This window comes from Gigantopelta aegis, chromosome 12 (assembly GCF_016097555.1).
Source record: "Gigantopelta aegis isolate Gae_Host chromosome 12, Gae_host_genome, whole genome shotgun sequence".
In the NCBI taxonomy this organism is placed as follows: Eukaryota; Metazoa; Mollusca; class Gastropoda; order Neomphalida; family Peltospiridae; genus Gigantopelta; species Gigantopelta aegis.
This window is the reverse complement of record NC_054710.1, coordinates 35,669,017-35,692,588: the sequence shown is the minus strand read 5'-3', so window position 1 is coordinate 35,692,588 and position 23,572 is coordinate 35,669,017. Positions and strand designations below refer to the sequence as shown.

The window sequence follows — 23,572 nt, the reverse complement described above, 5'->3', positions numbered from 1 at the left end:
CGGCACTGAGGTCGGGATCCACGACATGGAGCTAGGGGACGGGACGTTTGGACTTGTGGTGACGTCACGCCGGGATGGACTCTACAGACAAGGAGTCTCTTCAGAGAAATTGACAACAACACCGTCCATAGAGTCCTGAAGATCATCGCCGGCGCCCATTACGTCCAGCTAGCCAAGACCTTGCTAGCCCACCGGTGGAGGAAACTGGTGCCGCAATTCAACGTGAAGCACTTCATCTCGTCCCCGTAGTCGCCAACCGTTCCAAGGGCTTAGTCGGACTTGAAATTTTTGTGGCCGGCATTCAAAATTTTATTTAATTTTATTAATTTATTTTATTTTATTTATTTATTTGTAAACAGTCCGACGCACTTTATTTTGGCAGCCCGTCTAAAATGCTCAAATGACCTTAAAACCCTTTCAGTCGAGCACTCTAATTTTATTATTTGGACTTAATTTTTTGTTCAAACATGAGTAGTATGAGACATGAGACATGAGACCTAACAACTAAATTCGTTGAATTTAACACCTCATATTCAACCCCCCCCGGCCTGGACCATATAGCTTTGACTTTAAACTTTTAGACCTCCGTTCAAAATTTTATGTCGAAATTACTTCTTTTTTTTTAAATATTATTAAATAGTCCGATCCTCTCTTCTTTCTCTTATTTATTTTTGGACTGTCCTAAAATGCTCCAAATTATAAAAATATTCGGCCGAGCAGTCAATTCTTTTTATTTTTGGCTTGTAACTTTTTTCTTCTTTTTCTAAATTCTATTAACTATTTTACTAATTACTATTTTCAAAATTCTGCCCATTTTCAACTCTATTCTCTCCCCCCCCCCCCCATCCCGAGTCAAGCCACCGATCTTATCAGAGGTCGGACTCTGGATGGACGTGTTCGAAATCCTAGTGGTATATGGGCACGCTAAACTAGTTATCTATCTATCTATCTACCAACAAAGAAGTAAAACGTGAGTACATTGTGCACAGGTGCTATTTTTAGATCTCGTCGTAAGACACACCTGATTTATTACCAAGGTCTCCCGGGTGTACACAGTTTAAAGTTAGGACACCCGTTGATTAGGTCTAGCAGGATTCGTCGATCACTTTAAACAATCACATTAACACAATGGCAAATTGGAGTCAACTTTTGATGTTAATGTATATTAACGGATGTTATTTGTCATCAGGTAAGTTTGAAATTCGTACTTTAGAGGTAGATTGCTAGTGTTATGTTTAAAGTGCGTTTCACCTGTCGACATACCTTCCCTGTTACTAGCTTATAAGTGCATGTTGTACAGGTAGGCCTATAGGTGTGTTTTGAATTATCAGTGTGTCCCGACAAATGTCCCAAGAATCGTACATAAAATGTAACCCCAAACATTATCTGCATATACAAAATATGCCCGTAGGAACGATATCATAAGTGGAGGAGATAGTCTTTAATAAGGAGGGCACAGTCTGAACTGAGGGGAGGGGGGGGGGGCATTAGTCATATTTCTATTTATATAGAATACCACACACACACACACACACACGCGCACACACACACACACACACACACACACACACACACACGCCACGAATGTGGGTGGGTGGTGGTGGTGGTAGTAGTAATGTTCGCGCAGGCATCGCCGGTTCCTACGGGCCTGTATATCCATTAAAGGTCCAGTGCAGACGTATGTGTGTGTGCGTGCGTGTGTGTTAAGGGTTACAATGTTTTGCCTGTTTTGATCTTTTTGGTGTACCGTTCAACCTACAATTCAGCTATCTCTATCTGCGCACGGAATCCGAATTTTGCATAGGGGTGGATAGCATTCGCATTTGTTTTTTAAATAACGGCATTTAAAAAGTACACGGTGCGGAATGTAGCCCAGTGATGAAGCGCTCACTTATATATATATATATATATATATATCATAGGCGTACGGGATCCCAGCTTTGTAATGGGACAGGCTGATTTTAAAACGAAAATGCCAGAATCTAGATGACATCATTTATTCACATTTATTCTACTGCCAAAACGCTATATGCTAGTTACAAACGAATCACTGCGTATTTTTACGTGGATTACAACTGATATCAGATCATCTCATTTTGCTCCAGCCCTCGGAGACGTATTTGCCCCCCTTGCACAGTCTGAACTGAGGGAAGGAGGAACATTAATCATATTTTTATTTTTATTTATATAGAATACCACACACACACACACACACACACACACACCACCACCACCACCGTACATTTTCTTCCACAAGTGGGATGGCTGGTGGTGGTAGTGGTAGTGGTAGTGGTGGTGATGGTGTGTGTGTGTGGATGTGCGGGGAGGGGTGGGGGGGGGGGGTGCGCGCAGACATCGCCGGTTCATACGGGCCTGTATATCTAAGATCTAGTGCAGACGTGTGTGTGTGTGTGTGTGTCCGTGTGTGTGTGTACGTGTGTGTTAAGGGCTACACGGTTTTGTCTGTTTTGATCTTTTTGGCGTACCGTTCAACCTACACTTCAGCTATGCCCTTATAGTGGAACAGCCAACCACCTGAAAGTCGTCTAGAAATATAATTGATGGCATTTTAATGTTAATAACATCCTGGCTAAATACATTCTACGAAGGTTACTGATCAACATAGGGGTGGATGGCATTCGCAAATGCGTACGGAATCCCAATTTTGCAATGGGACAGGCACGAATTAAACGAAAATGCTAGAATCTAGATAACAACGTTTATTAATATTTGTTCTGCTGCCAAACAACTATATACTAGTTACAAACGAATCACTACGTATGTTTACATGGATTTCAACTAATGTGAAAAAAAACATGGTGAAAAGTGTTCAGGTCATCTCTATCGTTTTTTGACCGAATTTAAAGATTTGCTCCAACACTGGGAGACGCAATTGCTCCCCCATCCCCTGTCTCGTACGCCTATAATATATACTCATCCACGAAAGTAGAACATCATATGTACGGTTACAATATGTTCGAGTTCAAACATTTGAATACATGATTTGGACAATGTGAGAAAATTCATTTGTTTTGCACACATCATCTGTGGAGCTCGAGGAATGTGTCCTCACTTTGACCACGAGGATAGAACCATTATAATGGGACGTTGCAAGTCATTACTCCGTGTGACCCCCATGGGCGTTGCTCACATGTATCTCCTATACTGGTAGATGGAATGAACAAGGTGGTTGATAATAAAAAAAAGGCCATTGGAATTTGGGTCAGTATCCCGAGGAAAGCTGCTCGTAGATCTGTTTTAGTTCTTTGCCTTTGGTGGACTTCATTGAGTCTTCTTAGGACCTCGTACCACAAATACTGTAATAGCGTTACTGACACTGTGCTGCTGGAGAAAGTGCCTAGTGGCTTTGTAGTTGTGACAAGGGCGTTGTCCTACTGGAACATGTTATTCTGGTGACAGGAAAAATAAGAAACAAAGTGAAGTCTAAGGATTTGATCGATATATTTGGAGAGATTTGACACTATTATCTCTGTCTGGTGCCATAATCTAAAAGATCGCAGGTCCATCTTTGTAGCTGATCCTTATTCCTCCCCAAACCATGATGCTTTGCCCATCATAATGGTCTATCTCCATACACAGATCTATGTAACATTTGTCAATTCTTCGCCAGACCCTTATCTGCAGTGGCAACACAATACCGACTTTCGTCTGAAAAGAAGATGGTTATCTATCCACTGTTGATGGCGCCAGTACTGGCTAGATGTGGCCCATTCCAATCGCCCCAACCGGTGAAGGGTTGTAAGAATAGGGATCCAGTGTTGGCTAGCTGTGGCCCATTCCAATCGCCCCAACCGGTGAAGGGTTGTAAGAATAGGGATCCAGTGTTGGCTAGATGTGTTGGCTAGCTGTGGCCCATTCCAATCACCCCAACCGGTCAAGGGTTGTAAGAATAGGGATCCAGTGTTGGCTAGATGTGTTGGCTAGCTGAGACCCATTCCAATCGCCCCAACCGGTGAAGGGTTGTAAGAATAGGGATCCAGTGTTGGCTAGATGTGTTGGCTAGCTGTGGCCCATTCCAATCGCCCCAACCGGTGAAGGGTTGTAAGAATAGGGATCCAGTGTTGGCTAGATGTGTTGGCTAGCTGTGGCCCATTCCAATCGCCCCAACCGGTGAAGGGTTGTAAGAATAGGGATCCAGTGTTGGCTAGCTGTGGCCCATTCCAATCACCCCAACCGGTGAAGGGTTGTAAGAATAGGTATCCAGTGTTGGATAGATGTGTTGGCTAGCTGTGGCCCATTCCAATCGCCCCAACCGGTGACGGGTTGTAAGAATAGGTATCCAGTGTTGGCTAGATGTGTTGGCTAGCTGTGGCCCATTCCAATCGCCCCAACCGGTGAAGCGTTGTAAGAATAGGTATCCAGTGTTGGCTAGATGTGTTGGCTAGCTGTGGCCCATTCCAATCGCCCCAACCGGTGAAGGGTTGTAAGAATAGGAATCCAGTGTTGGCTAGATGTGTTGGCTAGCTGTGGCCCATTCCAATCGCCCCAACCGGTGAAGGGTTGTAAGAATAGGGATCCAGTGTTGGCTAGCTGTGGCCCATTCCAATCGCCCCAACCGGTGAAGGGTTGTAAGAATAGGGATCCAGTGTTGGCTAGCTGTGGCCCATTCCAATCGCCCCAACCGGTGAAGGGTTGTAAGAATAGGGATCCAGTGTTGGCTAGCTGTGGCCCATTCCAATCGCCCCAACCGGTGAAGGGTTGTAAGAATAGGGATCCAGTGTTGGCTAGCTGTGGCCCATTCCAATCGCCCCAACCGGTGAAGGGTTGTAAGAATAGGTATCCAGTGTTGGCTAGCTGTGGCCCATTCCAATCGCCACAACCGGTGAAGGGTTGTAAGAATAGGTATCCAGTGTTGGCTAGATGTGTTGGCTAGCTGTGGCCCATTCCAATCGCCCCAACCGGTGAAGGGTTGTAAGAATAGGGATCCAGTGTTGGCTAGATGTGTTGGCTAGCTGTGGCCCATTCCAATCGCCCCAACCGGTGAAGGGTTGTAAGAATAGGGATCCAGTGTTGGCTAGCTGTGGCCCATTCCAATCACCCCAACCGGTGAAGGGTTGTAAGAATAGGTATCCAGTGTTGGATAGATGTGTTGGCTAGCTGTGGCCCATTCCAATCGCCCCAACCGGTGACGGGTTGTAAGAATAGGTATCCAGTGTTGGCTAGATGTGTTGGCTAGCTGTGGCCCATTCCAATCGCCCCAACCGGTGAAGCGTTGTAAGAATAGGTATCCAGTGTTGGCTAGATGTGTTGGCTAGCTGTGGCCCATTCCAATCGCCCCAACCGGTGAAGGGTTGTAAGAATAGGAATCCAGTGTTGGCTAGATGTGTTGGCTAGCTGTGGCCCATTCCAATCGCCCCAACCGGTGAAGGGTTGTAAGAATAGGGATCCAGTGTTGGCTAGCTGTGGCCCATTCCAATCGCCCCAACCGGTGAAGGGTTGTAAGAATAGGGATCCAGTGTTGGCTAGCTGTGGCCCATTCCAATCGCCCCAACCGGTGAAGGGTTGTAAGAATAGGGATCCAGTGTTGGCTAGCTGTGGCCCATTCCAATCGCCCCAACCGGTGAAGGGTTGTAAGAATAGGGATCCAGTGTTGGCTAGCTGTGGCCCATTCCAATCGCCCCAACCGGTGAAGGGTTGTAAGAATAGGTATCCAGTGTTGGCTAGCTGTGGCCCATTCCAATCGCCACAACCGGTGAAGGGTTGTAAGAATAGGTATCCAGTGTTGGCTAGATGTGTTGCCTAGCTGTGGCCCATTCCAATCACCCCAACCGGTGAAGGGTTGTAAGAATAGGGATCCAGTGTTGGCTAGCTGTGGCCCATTCCAATCGCCCCAACCGGTGAAGGGTTGTAAGAATAGGGACCCAGTGTTGGTTAGATGTGTTGGCTAGCTGTGGCCCATTCCAATCACCCCAACCGGTGAAGGGTTGTAAGAATAGGGACCCAGTGTTGGCTAGATGTGTTGGCTAGCTGTGGCCCATTCCAATCACCACAACCGGTGAAGGGTTGTAAGAATAGGGATCCAGTGTTGGCTAGATGTGTTGGCTAGCTGTGGCCCATTCCAATCGCCCCAACCGGTGAAGGATTGTAAGAATAGGGATCCAGTGTTGGCTAGATGTGTTGGCTAGCTGTGACCCATTCCAATCGCCCCAACCGGTGAAGGGTTGTAAGAATAGGGATCCAGTGTTGGCTAGATGTGGCCCATTCCAATCGCCCCAACCGGTGAAGGGTTGTAAGAATAGGGATCCAGTGTTGGCTAGATGTGGCCCATTCCAATCACCCCAACCGGTGAAGGGTTGTAAGAATAGGGACCCAGTGTTGGCTAGATGTGTTGGCTAGCTGTGGCCCATTCCAATCACCCCAACAGGTTAAGGGTTGTAAGAATAGGTATCCAGTGTTGGCTAGATGTGTTGGCTAGCTGTGGCCCATTCCAATCACCCCAACCGGTGAAGGGTTGTAAGAATAGGGACCCAGTGTTGTCTAGATGTGTTGGCTAGCTGTGGCCCATTCCAATCACCCCAACCGGTGAAGGGTTGTAAGAATAGGGATCCAGTGTTGGCTAGATGTGTTGGCTAGCTGTGGCCCATTCCAATCGCCCCAACCGGTGAAGGATTGTAAGAATAGGGATCCAGTGTTGGCTAGATGTGTTGGCTAGCTGTGACCCATTCCAATCGCCCCAACCGGTGAAGGGTTGTAAGAATAGGGATCCAGTGTTGGCTAGATGTGGCCCATTCCAATCGCCCCAACCGGTGAAGGGTTGTAAGAATAGGGATCCAGTGTTGGCTAGATGTGGCCCATTCCAATCACCCCAACCGGTGAAGGGTTGTAAGAATAGGGATCCTGTGTTGGCTAGATGTGTTGGCTAGCTGTGGCCCATTCCAATCACCCCAACCGGTGAAGGGTTGTAAGAATAGGGATCCAGTGTTGGCTAGATGTGTTGGCTAGCTGTGGCCCATTCCAATCGCCCCAACCGGTGAAGGGTTGTAAGAATAGGGATCCAGTGTTGGCTAGATGTGTTGGCTAGCTGTGGCCCATTCCAATCGCCCCAACCGGTGAAGGGTTGTAAGAATAGGGATCCAGTGTTGGCTAGATGTGTTGGCTAGCTGTGACCCATTCCAATCGTCCCAACTGGTGAAGGGTTGTAAGAATAGGGATCCAGTGTTGGCTAGATGTGGCCCATTCCAATCGCCCCAACCGGTGAAGGGTTGTAAGAATAGGGATCCAGTGTTGGCTAGATGTGGCCCATTCCAATCGCCCCAACCGGTGAAGGGTTGTAAGAATAGGGATCCAGTGTTGGCTAGCTGTGTTGGCTAGCTGTGACCCATTCCAATCGCCCCAACCGGTGAAGGGTTGTAAGAATAGGGATCCAGTGTTGGCTAGATGTGTTGGCTAGCTGTGGCCCATTCCAATCGCCCCAACCGGTGAAGGGTTGTAAGAATAGGGATCCAGTGTTGGCTAGATGTGTTGGCTAGCTGTGGCCCATTCCAATCGCCCCAACCGGTGAAGGGTTGTAAGAATAGGGATCCAGTGTTGGCTAGCTGTGGCCCATTCCAATCACCCCAACCGGTGAAGGGTTGTAAGAATAGGGATCAAGTGTTGGCTAGATGTGTTGGCTAGCTGTGGCCCATTCCAATCGCCCCAACCGGTGACGGGTTGTAAGAATAGGTATCCAGTGTTGGCTAGATGTATTGGCTAGCTGTGGCCCATTCCAATCGCCCCAACCGGTGAAGGGTTGTAAGAATAGGTATCCAGTGTTGGCTAGATGTGTTGGCTAGCTGTGGCCCATTCCAATCGCCCCAACCGATGAAGGGTTGTAAGAATAGGAATCCAGTGTTGGCTAGATGTGTTGGCTAGCTGTGGCCCATTCCAATCGCCCCAACCGGTGAAGGGTTGTAAGAATAGGGATCCAGTGTTGGCTAGCTGTGGCCCATTCCAATCGCCCCAACTGGTGAAGGGTTGTAAGAATAGGGATCCAGTGTTGGCTAGCTGTGGCCCATTCCAATCGCCCCAACCGGTGAAGGGTTGTAAGAATAGGGATCCAGTGTTGGCTAGCTGTGGCCCATTCCAATCGCCCCAACCGGTGAAGGGTTGTAAGAATAGGTATCCAGTGTTGGCTAGCTGTGGCCCATTCCAATCGCCCCAACCGGTGAAGGGTTGTAAGAATAGGTATCCAGTGTTGGCTAGATGTGTTGGCTAGCTGTGGCCCATTCCAATCACCCCAACCGGTGAAGGGTTGTAAGAATAGGGACCCAGTGTTGTCTAGATGTGTTGGCTAGCTGTGGCCCATTCCAATCACCCCAACCGGTGAAGGGTTGTAAGAATAGGGATCCAGTGTTGGCTAGATGTGTTGGCTAGCTGTGGCCCATTCCAATCGCCCCAACCGGTGAAGGATTGTAAGAATAGGGATCCAGTGTTGGCTAGATGTGTTGGCTAGCTGTGACCCATTCCAATCGCCCCAACCGGTGAAGGGTTGTAAGAATAGGGATCCAGTGTTGGCTAGATGTGGCCCATTCCAATCGCCCCAACCGGTGAAGGGTTGTAAGAATAGGGATCCAGTGTTGGCTAGATGTGGCCCATTCCAATCACCCCAACCGGTGAAGGGTTGTAAGAATAGGGATCCTGTGTTGGCTAGATGTGTTGGCTAGCTGTGGCCCATTCCAATCACCCCAACCGGTGAAGGGTTGTAAGAATAGGGATCCAGTGTTGGCTAGATGTGTTGGCTAGCTGTGGCCCATTCCAATCGCCCCAACCGGTGAAGGGTTGTAAGAATAGGGATCCAGTGTTGGCTAGATGTGTTGGCTAGCTGTGGCCCATTCCAATCGCCCCAACCGGTGAAGGGTTGTAAGAATAGGGATCCAGTGTTGGCTAGATGTGTTGGCTAGCTGTGACCCATTCCAATCGTCCCAACTGGTGAAGGGTTGTAAGAATAGGGATCCAGTGTTGGCTAGATGTGGCCCATTCCAATCGCCCCAACCGGTGAAGGGTTGTAAGAATAGGGATCCAGTGTTGGCTAGATGTGGCCCATTCCAATCGCCCCAACCGGTGAAGGGTTGTAAGAATAGGGATCCAGTGTTGGCTAGATGTGTTGGCTAGCTGTGACCCATTCCAATCGCCCCAACCGGTGAAGGGTTGTAAGAATAGGGATCCAGTGTTGGCTAGATGTGTTGGCTAGCTGTGGCCCATTCCAATCGCCCCAACCGGTGAAGGGTTGTAAGAATAGGGATCCAGTGTTGGCTAGATGTGTTGGCTAGCTGTGGCCCATTCCAATCGCCCCAACCGGTGAAGGGTTGTAAGAATAGGAATCCAGTGTTGGCTAGCTGTGGCCCATTCCAATCACCCCAACCGGTGAAGGGTTGTAAGAATAGGGATCAAGTGTTGGCTAGATGTGTTGGCTAGCTGTGGCCCATTCCAATCGCCCCAACCGGTGACGGGTTGTAAGAATAGGTATCCAGTGTTGGCTAGATGTATTGGCTAGCTGTGGCCCATTCCAATCGCCCCAACCGGTGAAGGGTTGTAAGAATAGGTATCCAGTGTTGGCTAGATGTGTTGGCTAGCTGTGGCCCATTCCAATCGCCCCAACCGATGAAGGGTTGTAAGAATAGGAATCCAGTGTTGGCTAGATGTGTTGGCTAGCTGTGGCCCATTCCAATCGCCCCAACCGGTGAAGGGTTGTAAGAATAGGGATCCAGTGTTGGCTAGCTGTGGCCCATTCCAATCGCCCCAACTGGTGAAGGGTTGTAAGAATAGGGATCCAGTGTTGGCTAGCTGTGGCCCATTCCAATCGCCCCAACCGGTGAAGGGTTGTAAGAATAGGGATCCAGTGTTGGCTAGCTGTGGCCCATTCCAATCGCCCCAACCGGTGAAGGGTTGTAAGAATAGGTATCCAGTGTTGGCTAGCTGTGGCCCATTCCAATCGCCCCAACCGGTGAAGGGTTGTAAGAATAGGTATCCAGTGTTGGCTAGATGTGTTGGCTAGCTGTGGCCCATTCCAATCACCCCAACCGGTGAAGGGTTGTAAGAATAGGGATCCAGTGTTGGCTAGCTGTGGCCCATTCCAATCGCCCCAACCGGTGAAGGGTTGTAAGAATAGGGACCCAGTGTTGGCTAGATGTGTTGGCTAGCTGTGGCCCATTCCAATCACACCAACTGGTGAAGGGTTGTAAGAATAGGGACCCAGTGTTGGCTAGATGTGTTGGCTAGCTGTGGCCCATTCCAATCACCCCAACCGGTGAAGGGTTGTAAGAATAGGGATCCAGTGTTGGCTAGATGTGTTGGCTAGCTGTGGCCCATTCCAATCGCCCCAACCGGTGAAGGATTGTAAGAATAGGGATCCAGTGTTGGCTAGATGTGTTGGCTAGCTGTGACCCATTCCAATCGCCCCAACCGGTGAAGGGTTGTAAGAATAGGGATCCAGTGTTGGCTAGATGTGGCCCATTCCAATCGCCCCAACCGGTGAAGGGTTGTAAGAATAGGGATCCAGTGTTGGCTAGATGTGGCCCATTCCAATCACCCCAACCGGTGAAGGGTTGTAAGAATAGGGACCCAGTGTTGGCTAGATGTGTTGGCTAGCTGTGGCCCATTCCAATCACCCCAACAGGTTAAGGGTTGTAAGAATAGGTATCCAGTGTTGGCTAGATGTGTTGGCTAGCTGTGGCCCATTCCAATCACCCCAACCGGTGAAGGGTTGTAAGAATAGGGACCCAGTGTTGTCTAGATGTGTTGGCTAGCTGTGGCCCATTCCAATCACCCCAACCGGTGAAGGGTTGTAAGAATAGGGATCCAGTGTTGGCTAGATGTGTTGGCTAGCTGTGGCCCATTCCAATCGCCCCAACCGGTGAAGGATTGTAAGAATAGGGATCCAGTGTTGGCTAGATGTGTTGGCTAGCTGTGACCCATTCCAATCGCCCCAACCGGTGAAGGGTTGTAAGAATAGGGATCCAGTGTTGGCTAGATGTGGCCCATTCCAATCGCCCCAACCGGTGAAGGGTTGTAAGAATAGGGATCCAGTGTTGGCTAGATGTGGCCCATTCCAATCACCCCAACCGGTGAAGGGTTGTAAGAATAGGGATCCTGTGTTGGCTAGATGTGTTGGCTAGCTGTGGCCCATTCCAATCACCCCAACCGGTGAAGGGTTGTAAGAATAGGGATCCAGTGTTGGCTAGATGTGTTGGCTAGCTGTGGCCCATTCCAATCGCCCCAACCGGTGAAGGGTTGTAAGAATAGGGATCCAGTGTTGGCTAGATGTGTTGGCTAGCTGTGGCCCATTCCAATCGCCCCAACCGGTGAAGGGTTGTAAGAATAGGGATCCAGTGTTGGCTAGATGTGTTGGCTAGCTGTGACCCATTCCAATCGTCCCAACTGGTGAAGGGTTGTAAGAATAGGGATCCAGTGTTGGCTAGATGTGGCCCATTCCAATCGCCCCAACCGGTGAAGGGTTGTAAGAATAGGGATCCAGTGTTGGCTAGATGTGGCCCATTCCAATCGCCCCAACCGGTGAAGGGTTGTAAGAATAGGGATCCAGTGTTGGCTAGATGTGTTGGCTAGCTGTGACCCATTCCAATCGCCCCAACCGGTGAAGGGTTGTAAGAATAGGGATCCAGTGTTGGCTAGATGTGTTGGCTAGCTGTGGCCCATTCCAATCGCCCCTACCGGTGAAGGGTTGTAAGAATAGGGATCCAGTGTTGGCTAGATGTGTTGGCTAGCTGTGGCCCATTCCAATCGCCCCAACCGGTGAAGGGTTGTAAGAATAGGGATCCAGTGTTGGCTAGCTGTGGCCCATTCCAATCACCCCAACTGGTGAAGGGTTGTAAGAATAGGGATCAAGTGTTGGCTAGATGTGTTGGCTAGCTGTGGCCCATTCCAATCGCCCCAACCGGTGACGGGTTGTAAGAATAGGTATCCAGTGTTGGCTAGATGTATTGGCTAGCTGTGGCCCATTCCAATCGCCCCAACCGGTGAAGGGTTGTAAGAATAGGTATCCAGTGTTGGCTAGATGTGTTGGCTAGCTGTGGCCCATTCCAATCGCCCCAACCGATGAAGGGTTGTAAGAATAGGAATCCAGTGTTGGCTAGATGTGTTGGCTAGCTGTGGCCCATTCCAATCGCCCCAACCGGTGAAGGGTTGTAAGAATAGGGATCCAGTGTTGGCTAGCTGTGGCCCATTCCAATCGCCCCAACTGGTGAAGGGTTGTAAGAATAGGGATCCAGTGTTGGCTAGCTGTGGCCCATTCCAATCGCCCCAACCGGTGAAGGGTTGTAAGAATAGGGATCCAGTGTTGGCTAGCTGTGGCCCATTCCAATCGCCCCAACCGGTGAAGGGTTGTAAGAATAGGTATCCAGTGTTGGCTAGCTGTGGCCCATTCCAATCGCCCCAACCGGTGAAGGGTTGTAAGAATAGGTATCCAGTGTTGGCTAGATGTGTTGGCTAGCTGTGGCCCATTCCAATCACCCCAACCGGTGAAGGGTTGTAAGAATAGGGATCCAGTGTTGGCTAGCTGTGGCCCATTCCAATCGCCCCAACCGGTGAAGGGTTGTAAGAATAGGTACCCAGTGTTGGCTAGATGTGTTGGCTAGCTGTGGCCCATTCCAATCACACCAACCGGTGAAGGGTTGTAAGAATAGGGACCCAGTGTTGGCTAGATGTGTTGGCTAGCTGTGGCCCATTCCAATCACCCCAACCGGTGAAGGGTTGTAAGAATAGGGATCCAGTGTTGGCTAGATGTGTTGGCTAGCTGTGGCCCATTCCAATCGCCCCAACCGGTGAAGGATTGTAAGAATAGGGATCCAGTGTTGGCTAGATGTGTTGGCTAGCTGTGACCCATTCCAATCGCCCCAACCGGTGAAGGGTTGTAAGAATAGGGATCCAGTGTTGGCTAGATGTGGCCCATTCCAATCGCCCCAACCGGTGAAGGGTTGTAAGAATAGGGATCCAGTGTTGGCTAGCTGTAACCCATTCCAATCGCCGCAACCGGTGAAGGGTTGTAAGAATAGGGATCCAGTGTTGGCTAGATGTGGCCCATTCCAATCACCCCAACCGGTGAAGGGTTGTAAGAATAGGGATCCAGTGTTGGCTAGATGTGTTGGCTAGCTGTGGCCCATTCCAATCACCCCAACCGGTGAAGGGTTGTAAGAATAGGGACCCAGTGTTGGCTAGATGTGTTGGCTAGCTGTGGCCCATTCCAATCACCCCAACCGGTGAAGGGTTGTAAGAATAGGTATCCAGTGTTGGCTAGACGTGTTGGCTAGCTGTGGCCCATTCCAATCGCCCCAACCGGTGAAGGATTGTAAGAATAGGGATCCAGTGTTGGCTAGATGTGTTGGCTAGCTGTGACCCATTCCAATCGCCCCAACCGGTGAAGGGTTGTAAGAATAGGGATCCAGTGTTGGCTAGATGTGTCCCATTCCAATCACCCCAACCGGTGAATGGTTGTAAGAATAGGGATCCTGTGTTGGCTAGCTGTGGCCCATTCCAATCGCCCCAACCGGTGAAGGGTTGTAAGAATAGGGATCCAGTGTTGGCTAGATGTGGCCCATTCCAATCACCCCAACCGGTGAAGGGTTGTAAGAATAGGGATCATGTGTTGGCTAGATGTGTTGGCTAGCTGTGGCCCATTCCAATCACCCCAACCGGTGAAGGGTTGTAAGAATAGGGACCCAGTGTTGGCTAGATGTGTTGGCTAGCTGTGGCCCATTCCAATCGCCCCAACCGGTGAAGGGTTGTAAGAATAGGGATCCAGTGTTGGCTAGATGTGTTGGCTAGCTGTGGCCCATTCCAATCGCCCCAACCGGTGAAGGGTTGTAAGAATAGGGATCCAGTGTTGGCTAGATGTGTTGGCTAGCTGTGACCCATTCCAATCGTCCCAACTGGTGAAGGGATGTAAGAATAGGGATCCAGTGTTGGCTAGATGTGGCCCATTCCAATCGCCCCAACCGGTGAAGGGTTGTAAGAATAGGGATCCAGTGTTGGCTAGATGTGGCCCATTCCAATCGCCCCAACCGGTGAAGGGTTGTAAGAATAGGGATCCAGTGTTGGCTAGATGTGTTGGCTAGCTGTGGCCCATTCCAATCGCCCCAACCGGTGACGGGTTGTAAGAATAGGGATCCTGTGTTGGCTAGCTGTGACCCATTCCAATCGCCCCAACCGGTGACGGGTTGTAAGAATAGGGATCCTGTGTTGGCTAGCTGTGGCCCATTCCAATCGTCCCAACCGGTGAAGGGTTGTAAGAATAGGAATCCAGTGTTGGCTAGACGTGTTGGCTAGCTGTGACCCATTCCAATCGCCCCAACCGGTGAAGGGTTGTAAGAATAGGGATCCAGTGTTGGCTAGATGTGTTGGCTAGCTGTGACCCATTCCAATCGTCCCAACTGGTGAAGGGTTGTAAGAATAGGGATCCAGTGTTGGCTAGATGTGGCCCATTCCAATCGCCCCAACCGGTGAAGGGTTGTAAGAATAGGGATCCAGTGTTGGCTAGATGTGGCCCATTCCAATCGCCCCAACCGGTGAAGGGTTGTAAGAATAGGGATCCAGTGTTGGCTAGATGTGGCCCATTCCAATCGCCCCAACCGGTGAAGGGTTGTAAGAATAGGGATCCAGTGTTGGCTAGATGTGGCCCATTCCAATCGCCCCAACCGGTGAAGGGTTGTGAGAATAGGGACCCAGTGTTGGCTAGCTGTGGCCCATTCCAATCACCCCAACCGGTGAAGGGTTGTAAGAATAGGGATCCGAGAAGGACGTTGATGTGAGAGGGACGGGATATAGCTCAATGGTAAAGCGCTCGCTTGATGTGCAGTCGGTTTAGGATCGATCCCCGTCGGTGGCCCCACTGAGCTATTTCTCGTTCCAGCCAGTGCTCCACAGCTGTTGTAACAAAGGCCATGGTATGTGCGATGGTGCATATGCAAGATCCCTTGCTGCTAATCGAAAAGAGTAGCCCATGAAGTGGCGACAGCGGGTTTCCTCTCTCAATATCTGTGTGGTCCTTAACCATATGTCTGACGACATATAACCGTAAATAAAATGTGTTGAGTGCGTCGTTAAATAAAACATTCCTTCCTTTTCTTCTTTGACGTGAGATGATATTAGTAGTCAAGCGACGTCGGAAAGTTGGCATTGTTGGGTCGTTGCTGGGTTCAAGTGGTTTGATGAGCTGTTTCAGACCAATCAGAATGCTCCAAGAATACCCCAAGAACGCATTTATATTAATAAAACATTTCACACTTTCAAAATGAACATTGTTATACAAAGGTCCCATTTCCTCATCACACCTCTTCCCTCCTCATGACACTAACATCCTACATCCGTCCCTGCATGGTCCTAGATCCCTAGCCCTCCACTTTCCATCATTACTCTGTATTGGGTTCAGTGAAGTGTTGAACACTTTACTAGGGTAAAACTTGCTAAAGATTTGTTGTACTGGTGTAAAGAAATGAATGATTATGTTTATATGTGAAGTAGTACATGGGTATCTCAGTTTATTGCCGAAGACAATCTTGTGGTATTGGTCAACCATCATGCATTGCAGATTAGGAAAATATCAAAATGTAGAAAAGTATTTAGGACCACATGGTTCTCTCCATGTCTGGATTGCACACGTTAGTTCGGTTTTCACACCACATCCACAGTGTACACCACCTACAAGTTGAACACCACAGCTCCGGGATCCAAAGAAACTTTTGAACTGAACAGGATGAAACGCTGTAATAATCAACAGTAAAACCCCAATGTACCTCATGCATTCCTACATCGTGTGCAGTATGGATATATTCATATTAACATTGCAGAAAATTTTCCTATACTTGTACTAACACATTTATATAAAATACATATTTAAATAAATCAACTGGAAATAACGTACCAATGTACTCTTGTAACACAATTGCACCCATACCTGTTCCAGAAGCATCCATCTGCACAGTGAACCTGTCTGTGAAGTTGGGCAATTTAAAAATTGGAGCTTTTGACGTCAGCACTTTCAGTCTCTCAAATACTTTACTAGTTCGTTCTACTCCAAAATGGTTTTTGGCTCACTGTTTGGTTAAATCAGTCAGTGGCGCTGCTACAGCTGAAAAATGAGGTACAACGTTTTTGATAATATCCAATCAAATCTACAAATGACCTCATTTCGTTCTTATTTGTTGTACTTTATTTTCCCCAGATATGGCTTCTCCTTTCTTAATCCCCAAAACTCCTAACATTTAGTTGGTTTCGATGTAAGGTTTCTTTCATCAGTCATTCCAAAACTGCACCTAAGACCTCCGAATGTTCCTCCCAGGTTTATATATATATACTGATGCAACATAGGCCGTGGTGTGTACTATTCTGTCCAAGGCTTGATGCATATATAAACTATCTCTTGCTGCTAATCGGAAAGAGTAGCAAACTGCAAACATCCGAAAATCAGTATAACTCAAGAAGTCTTGAACTTACAAGGATAATCTTTTTTCCACTATTATAGCCTGCAATAAACTGCAGATTTATATATATGAATGAATGAATGAATGTTTAACGAAACCCCAGCATGAAAAATACATCGGCTGTTGGGTGTCAGACTATGGTAATGCAAACAAATAAGGTGATGATCAACATCAATATAAAAACTGAAGATTTAACTAAAAACAGTGTAAAGAACTATGCAAAAATACAAATATTACAGATAGATACTGACTTTTACTCAAAATTTCAATTTGTGCTCTATTGGCCATTCTCAAAGAGAATGTTACACCCCTGCACCACGGTGAGGTTACAGCACACGCAGGGGATTTATATATATGTTTTCAATTTGACGTGTTTCTGATATTTCTTTTTATTCAAATGATAAGCACACATTTATGCACTGTTTGTATTTCTAAATCTATTGTTACAGAAATACATTTTATATACAAGGATTAAAAATTCGCTTTGTTATAGTGTTAAAGATGAAACAAATGTAGTGTAATTGTAATACGAGAGGGCAAAAACGAAACACCAGCAAGAATAAATAGAATTTCGTGTCTTTCACGGCTGGGTTTTGGAATATGTGTTGCAGTGTTAAATGGACATTCCTGAGTTTGCTGCATTGCAAGATGTTTCCGACTAATAAAATAGTTCTACGATTAAACTTACATATTAAATATTTTTTCTTGTTTAGAATATCAGTGTCTGTATATTCAATGTGTTTTTGGTCCTCTTAATATTAGTAAGAAGCCCAAACTGGAGTTTGTCTTCAAATAATTTCGTACGTACGAAAAACAAAAATCGTTTTTAGGAAATAAAATGATATTTAATCTAGTACAAATATTAGGACGATCAGAAACACGTTTAATGTAATTACATTCGTTAAAGTCTCTCTTAGTCGATAACATCTTAAACATTGCAGCAAACTCAGGAATGTCCCTTTAAGGGAGATGTGTCAAGATTTGTGTTTTAATACGTGACAGATGGTGTGAATACTTGTTTATTTACAGTTACGATACACACAATTTAATACTTTTGTATCGACAGTTATGCACAAATAACAGTAACCATGTTACTGGGGGTTTTCTTGCTACTTTATTTACGGTGAAGCGCACAACAGTAAATGTTAATAAAAGTAAATCCTAACAGTTATGAATAATTTACATTTAATGGTACACAGATGAAAAAGAAGTCCATGAGTAACGTTTTATTTACAGTTAATGTGCACAAATGACAATAAATGTTAATATTTGTTACAGTTGAAGGTGCACAGCTGATAGTGAATCAAGGAGCTGATACCATGACATTGACGTGTCGTCCTGGGAACATTGTTAACCATATTTATAGATATAATGTTATATCAGTAAACAGAGATGTAAGTAACAGCAGGATTCCTGTTGAACCTGAAATAGTTGCAGTGGCTGAAAACGGTAAACAAGCCAGTCTATCTGACACATCGTTAGCACAGAGAGCCACAGTGACTGGGAAGGCAGATGACGATGATAAACAAGGATCTTTCGTACAGGTTGTCTTGAGACAGATATCATGCCGTGACTCGGGTCAGTACTTCTGCAGAATCAACTATATGAAGCCAGGATTCATGCCTGGCCTCTCAGTAGACAGCAGGACCATGACAGTAAGGAGTAAGTCAAATTACCATTTGTTGGATTAATGTGTCTTTTAGGTAGTGTACGTATAAGCAGTAATTGTACCTGTTAGAAATATTGCAGTCCAAACTGTTTTCATAAAACGCATAACGCGTCTTAAAAAGCAATATGTTAGACATGGAATAACCATAGTTTAAAATGACCCAAGATGTCGTTATAAGCAAAACTTTCCTTTACATCCCTCTTCATACACTAATATAAAATGCCACAGGTTATGATCTTCGAATTATTTAAATACTTATGTCTAAGCATTCTCTTGTTACTATTTCTTTGATTCATACTTTATATTTGTGTCTCTATTGGTGTCTGTAAACAAAACAAAGTTTAACATTTTAACTTTATCTTCGTGATTTTAAATATTATTTACTAGGTTGATGTTTCTGATGATGCACCCACTGTTAAGCTGTATCCAAAAACTGTATCCGAACCGAACGCGAGCGATTTGTTTATTTAGTTTTTTAGAAATCATTGATTTCAATCGCCGTATCCTAACCACACACGTACGGTGCAGCAGATTAATTTAGTCAAGGACGTGACACAATAACGATGGGATTTGTTTCCATTTTTCTGGCACGAGATGAGCGACAAAAATATATTAACCAATCAGATACATTTTAATTGGCGGCTTCAGTGGTCAATCACAAGGGGCGAGACGTACCCCAGTGGTAAAGCGCTCGCTTGATGCGCGGTCGGTTTGGGAGCGATCCCCGTCGGTGGGCCCATTGGGCTATTTCTCTCTCCAGCCAGTGGACCACGACTGGTACATCAAAGGCCGTGGTATGTGCTATCCTGTCTATGGGATGGTGCATATAAAAGATCCCTTGTTGCTAATCGAAAAGAGTAGCTGATGAAGTGGCGACAGCGGGTTTCCTCCCTCAATATCTGTGTGGTCCTTAACCATATGTCCGACGCCATATAACCGTAAATAAAATGTGTTGAGTGCGTCGTTAAATAAAACATTTCCTTCTTCTTATCAATCACAATTTCAATATGGTGACTGTCTTTATTGTCGTGTGTGGTTAGGATATAAATATTACTGCATTGCTCACGTCGCACGCGTCACCTGCATCCGGTTAAATCTGTATCATAACCAGACACGGGCGATGCGAGCGATTTGTTTTTAGAAACCACTGATTTCATGTTGCATCCTAACCGCACGCGTACGGCGTGAGAGATTGATGTAGTCGAGTGCGTGACACAACACCGATAAGAATTGTTTCTGTTTTTCTTGCGCGACAAAAGCGAAAACATATATTAAGCAATCAGACAACTTTTACTTGGCTGCTTCAATGGCCGATAACAATTTTAAAATGGAGAATGTCATTATGGTCGGGTCTGGTTAGGACATAAATATTATTGCATCGTTCACGTTGCTCGCGTAGCATGCATCACATTAGGATACAGCTCAGCCGGATGTTCTGTCCCGAGTGAAGTCCCTGGCTATCCAGAGACAGAACCAGGGATAGACATGCTCGAAACCTTAGTGATATATGAGCATGTTAAAATTAGCCATCACCATCACCCTCAACCGGATGCGAGCACAGCGAGTGATTTTGTTTAGAAACTATGGATTTCAATCGCCGTATCCTAACAGATTAATTTAGGCGAGCGAGGGGGCGACAAAATATATTGACTTAGTGGCTCCAAATTGAAGACTGTCGGTATAGTCGCGTCATTAACAACAAAGCCCCCCAAAGTTAACCCTCCCACAAACCCCTACACAAAAACAACCCCTCCTCTTACCTTCAAAAGTCCCAGTGGTGAAACTGTTATGGTCCTCGATTGTTAACTATCAATTGACACTTTGTGTTTTTAGGATATTATTTATCTCATATTTCAGCTGATCCAGGTCCAGTCTCTATGTTTGTTACACCACGGAAGGCGGTCAGTCCATACTACATGTATGAAACTGTGGAATTCCGGTGTACTGGTGATGTTGGGAATCCACCACAAACCAGACCGTGGTCGTGGCAGTGGAAGTTCGCTGACAGTATGATGATGGGGTGGACATCTTACCCCTATAATAACAGGATCACGGATAATCCAGTCACTCCTGGAAACTGTGCGAATCAGGGACGATCCACTCTAAGACACATTGTGTCTGTGGATGACAATGGCCGGATGTTCCGGTGTCTTGTTAACAACAATGAACTGTACTCTGCCAACTTTACCATCTACACTGAACGTAAGTGTAAGACAGAATTAATAGTAGAGCGGCTAGGGCCACTTGTTTTTCGGTTTCATGACACCAAAAGTCATACGACTATATTATAGCTCATTTGAAAGTTTATTATGTCTAGGTTATCATAGGCCTTGAAGTGGTGGCGAAATATGGTCACGTTTTGGGGAAAATAACGTCATGTCACCCCAGTTCATGTTTGTTTGAAAAACCCACATTTCCAAATAAATAACTATGTCTCTCAATTTCTTCCTTTTTATGATTAGGACAGATTTTAAAATGATGGTAAATAAACTTTTAATTCACATAATCGTAAAATTATACATTTGCTACATTTTTGTTTTTAAATTAGTATATTCGTAAAGGAATTGATTTTTGTTTACATAAACGTTTTGACCTTTCCTCATTTGTTTTCTGACAACTGGTCCCAAACGTTATGTGGTTGCATCGTAGTTGATTTTAAAGTTTTATTATTATTATTATTATTTTTTGTTGTTGTTGTTTAGTTTAAATATATTAGTGGGCCCTACATAGCTTTAAACAGTGTAACGACTGTGCGTTTTGAGATAAAAGCATAGTTTAAATATATTAGTGGGCCCTACATAGCTTTAAACAGTGTAACGACTGTGCGTTTTGAGATAAAAGCATAGTTTAAATATATTAGTGGGCCCTACATAGCTTTAAACAGTGTAACGACTGTGCGTTTTGAGATAAAAGCATAGTTTAAATATATATAGTGGGCCCTACATAGCTTTAAACAGTGTAACGACTGTGCGTTTTGAGATAAAAGCATAGTTTAAATATATTAGTGGGCCCTACATAGCTTTAAACAGTGTAACGACTGTGCGTTTTGAGATAAAAGCATAGTTTAAATATATATGAGTGGGCCCTACATAGCTTTAAACAGTGTAACGACTGTGCGTTTTGAGATAAAAGCATAGTTTAAATATATTAGTGGGCCCTACATAGCTTTAAACAGTGTAACGACTGTGCGTTTTGAGATAAAAGCATAGTTTAAATATATATGAGTGGGCCCTACATAGCTTTAAACAGTGTAACGACTGTGCGTTTTGAGATAAAAGCATAGTTTAAATATATTAGTGGGCCCTACATAGCTTTAAACAGTGTAACGACTGTGCGTTTTGAGATAAAAGCATAGTTTAAATATATGAGTGGGCCCTACATAGCTTTAAACAGTGTAACGACTGTGCGTTTTGAGATAAAAGCATAGTTTAAATATATATAGTGGGCCCTACATAGCTTTAAACAGTGTAACGACTGTGCGTTTTGAGATAAAAGCATAGTTTAAATATATATGAGTGGGCCCTACATAGCTTTAAACAGTGTAACGACTGTGCGTTTTGAGATAAAAGCATAGTTTAAATATATATGAGTGGGCCCTACATAGCTTTAAACAGTGTAACGACTGTGCGTTTTGAGATAAAAGCATAGTTTAAATATATTAGTGGGCCCTACATAGCTTTAAACAGTGTAACGACTGTGCGTTTTGAGATAAAAGCATAGTTTAAATATATATGAGTGGGCCCTACATAGCTTTAAACAGTGTAACGACTGTGCGTTTTGAGATAAAAGCATAGTTTAAATATATATGAGTGGGCCCTACATAGCTTTAAACAGTGTAACGACTGTGCGTTTTGAGATAAAAGCATAGTTTAAATATATATGAGTGGGCCCTACATAGCTTTAAACAGTGTAACGACTGTGCGTTTTGAGATAAAAGCATAGTTTAAATATATATAGTGGGCCCTACATAGCTTTAAACAGTGTAACGACTGTGCGTTTTGAGATAAAAGCATAGTTTAAATATATTAGTGGGCCCTACATAGCTTTAAACAGTGTAACGACTGTGCGTTTTGAGATAAAAGCATAGTTTAAATATATATAGTGGGCCCTACATAGCTTTAAACAGTGTAACGACTGTGCGTTTTGAGATAAAAGCATAGTTTAAATATATATGAGTGGGCCCTACATAGCTTTAAACAGTGTAACGACTGTGCGTTTTGAGATAAAAGCATAGTTTAAATATATATGAGTGGGCCCTACATAGCTTTAAACAGTGTAACGACTGTGCGTTTTGAGATAAAAGCATAGTTTAAATATATATGAGTGGGCCCTACATAGCTTTAAACAGTGTAACGACTGTGCGTTTTGAGATAAAAGCATAGTTTAAATATATATGAGTGGGCCCTACATAGCTTTAAACAGTGTAACGACTGTGCGTTTTGAGATAAAAGCATAGTTTAAATATATTAGTGGGCCCTACATAGCTTTAAACAGTGTAACGACTGTGCGTTTTGAGATAAAAGCATAGTTTAAATATATATAGTGGGCCCTACATAGCTTTAAACAGTGTAACGACTGTGCGTTTTGAGATAAAAGCATAGTTTAAATATATTAGTGGGCCCTACATAGCTTTAAACAGTGTAACGACTGTGCGTTTTGAGATAAAAGCATAGTTTAAATATATATGAGTGGGCCCTACATAGCTTTAAACAGTGTAACGACTGTGCGTTTTGAGATAAAAGCATAGTTTAAATATATATGAGTGGGCCCTACATAGCTTTAAACAGTGTAACGACTGTGCGTTTTGAGATAAAAGCATAGTTTAAATATATTAGTGGGCCCTACATAGCTTTAAACAGTGTAACGACTGTGCGTTTTGAGATAAAAGCATAGTTTAAATATATTAGTGGGCCCTACATAGCTTTAAACAGTGTAACGACTGTGCGTTTTGAGATAAAAGCATAGTTTAAATATATTAGTGGGCCCTACATAGCTTTAAACAGTGTAACGACTGTGCGTTTTGAGATAAAAGCATAGTTTAAATATATTAGTGGGCCCTACATAGCTTTAAACAGTGTAACGACTGTGCGTTTTGAGATAAAAGCATAGTTTAAATATATATAGTGGGCCCTACATAGCTTTAAACAGTGTAACGACTGTGCGTTTTGAGATAAAAGCATAGTTTAAATATATTAGTGGGCCCTACATAGCTTTAAACAGTGTAACGACTGTGCGTTTTGAGATAAAAGCATAGTTTAAATATATATGAGTGGGCCCTACATAGCTTTAAACAGTGTAACGACTGTGCGTTTTGAGATAAAAGCATAGTTTAAATATATTAGTGGGCCCTACATAGCTTTAAACAGTGTAACGACTGTGCGTTTTGAGATAAAAGCATAGTTTAAATATATTAGTGGGCCCTACATAGCTTTAAACAGTGTAACGACTGTGCGTTTTGAGATAAAAGCATAGT

General features: G+C 45.0%; 1 protein-coding gene across 1 annotated transcript; it reads left to right on the top strand.

Moving 5' to 3' along the window:
- Positions 1-1,055: 1,055 nt before the first annotated feature.
- LOC121386793 lies at positions 1,056-20,785 on the top strand. The gene is made up of 3 exons (XM_041517809.1): positions 1,056-1,189; positions 17,709-18,092; positions 19,957-20,785. Exons 1-3 carry the CDS (start codon positions 1,129-1,131, stop codon positions 20,388-20,390), a joined length of 879 nt encoding a protein of 292 aa, XP_041373743.1. The 5' UTR covers positions 1,056-1,128; the 3' UTR covers positions 20,391-20,785.
- Positions 20,786-23,572: the final 2,787 nt, after the last annotated feature.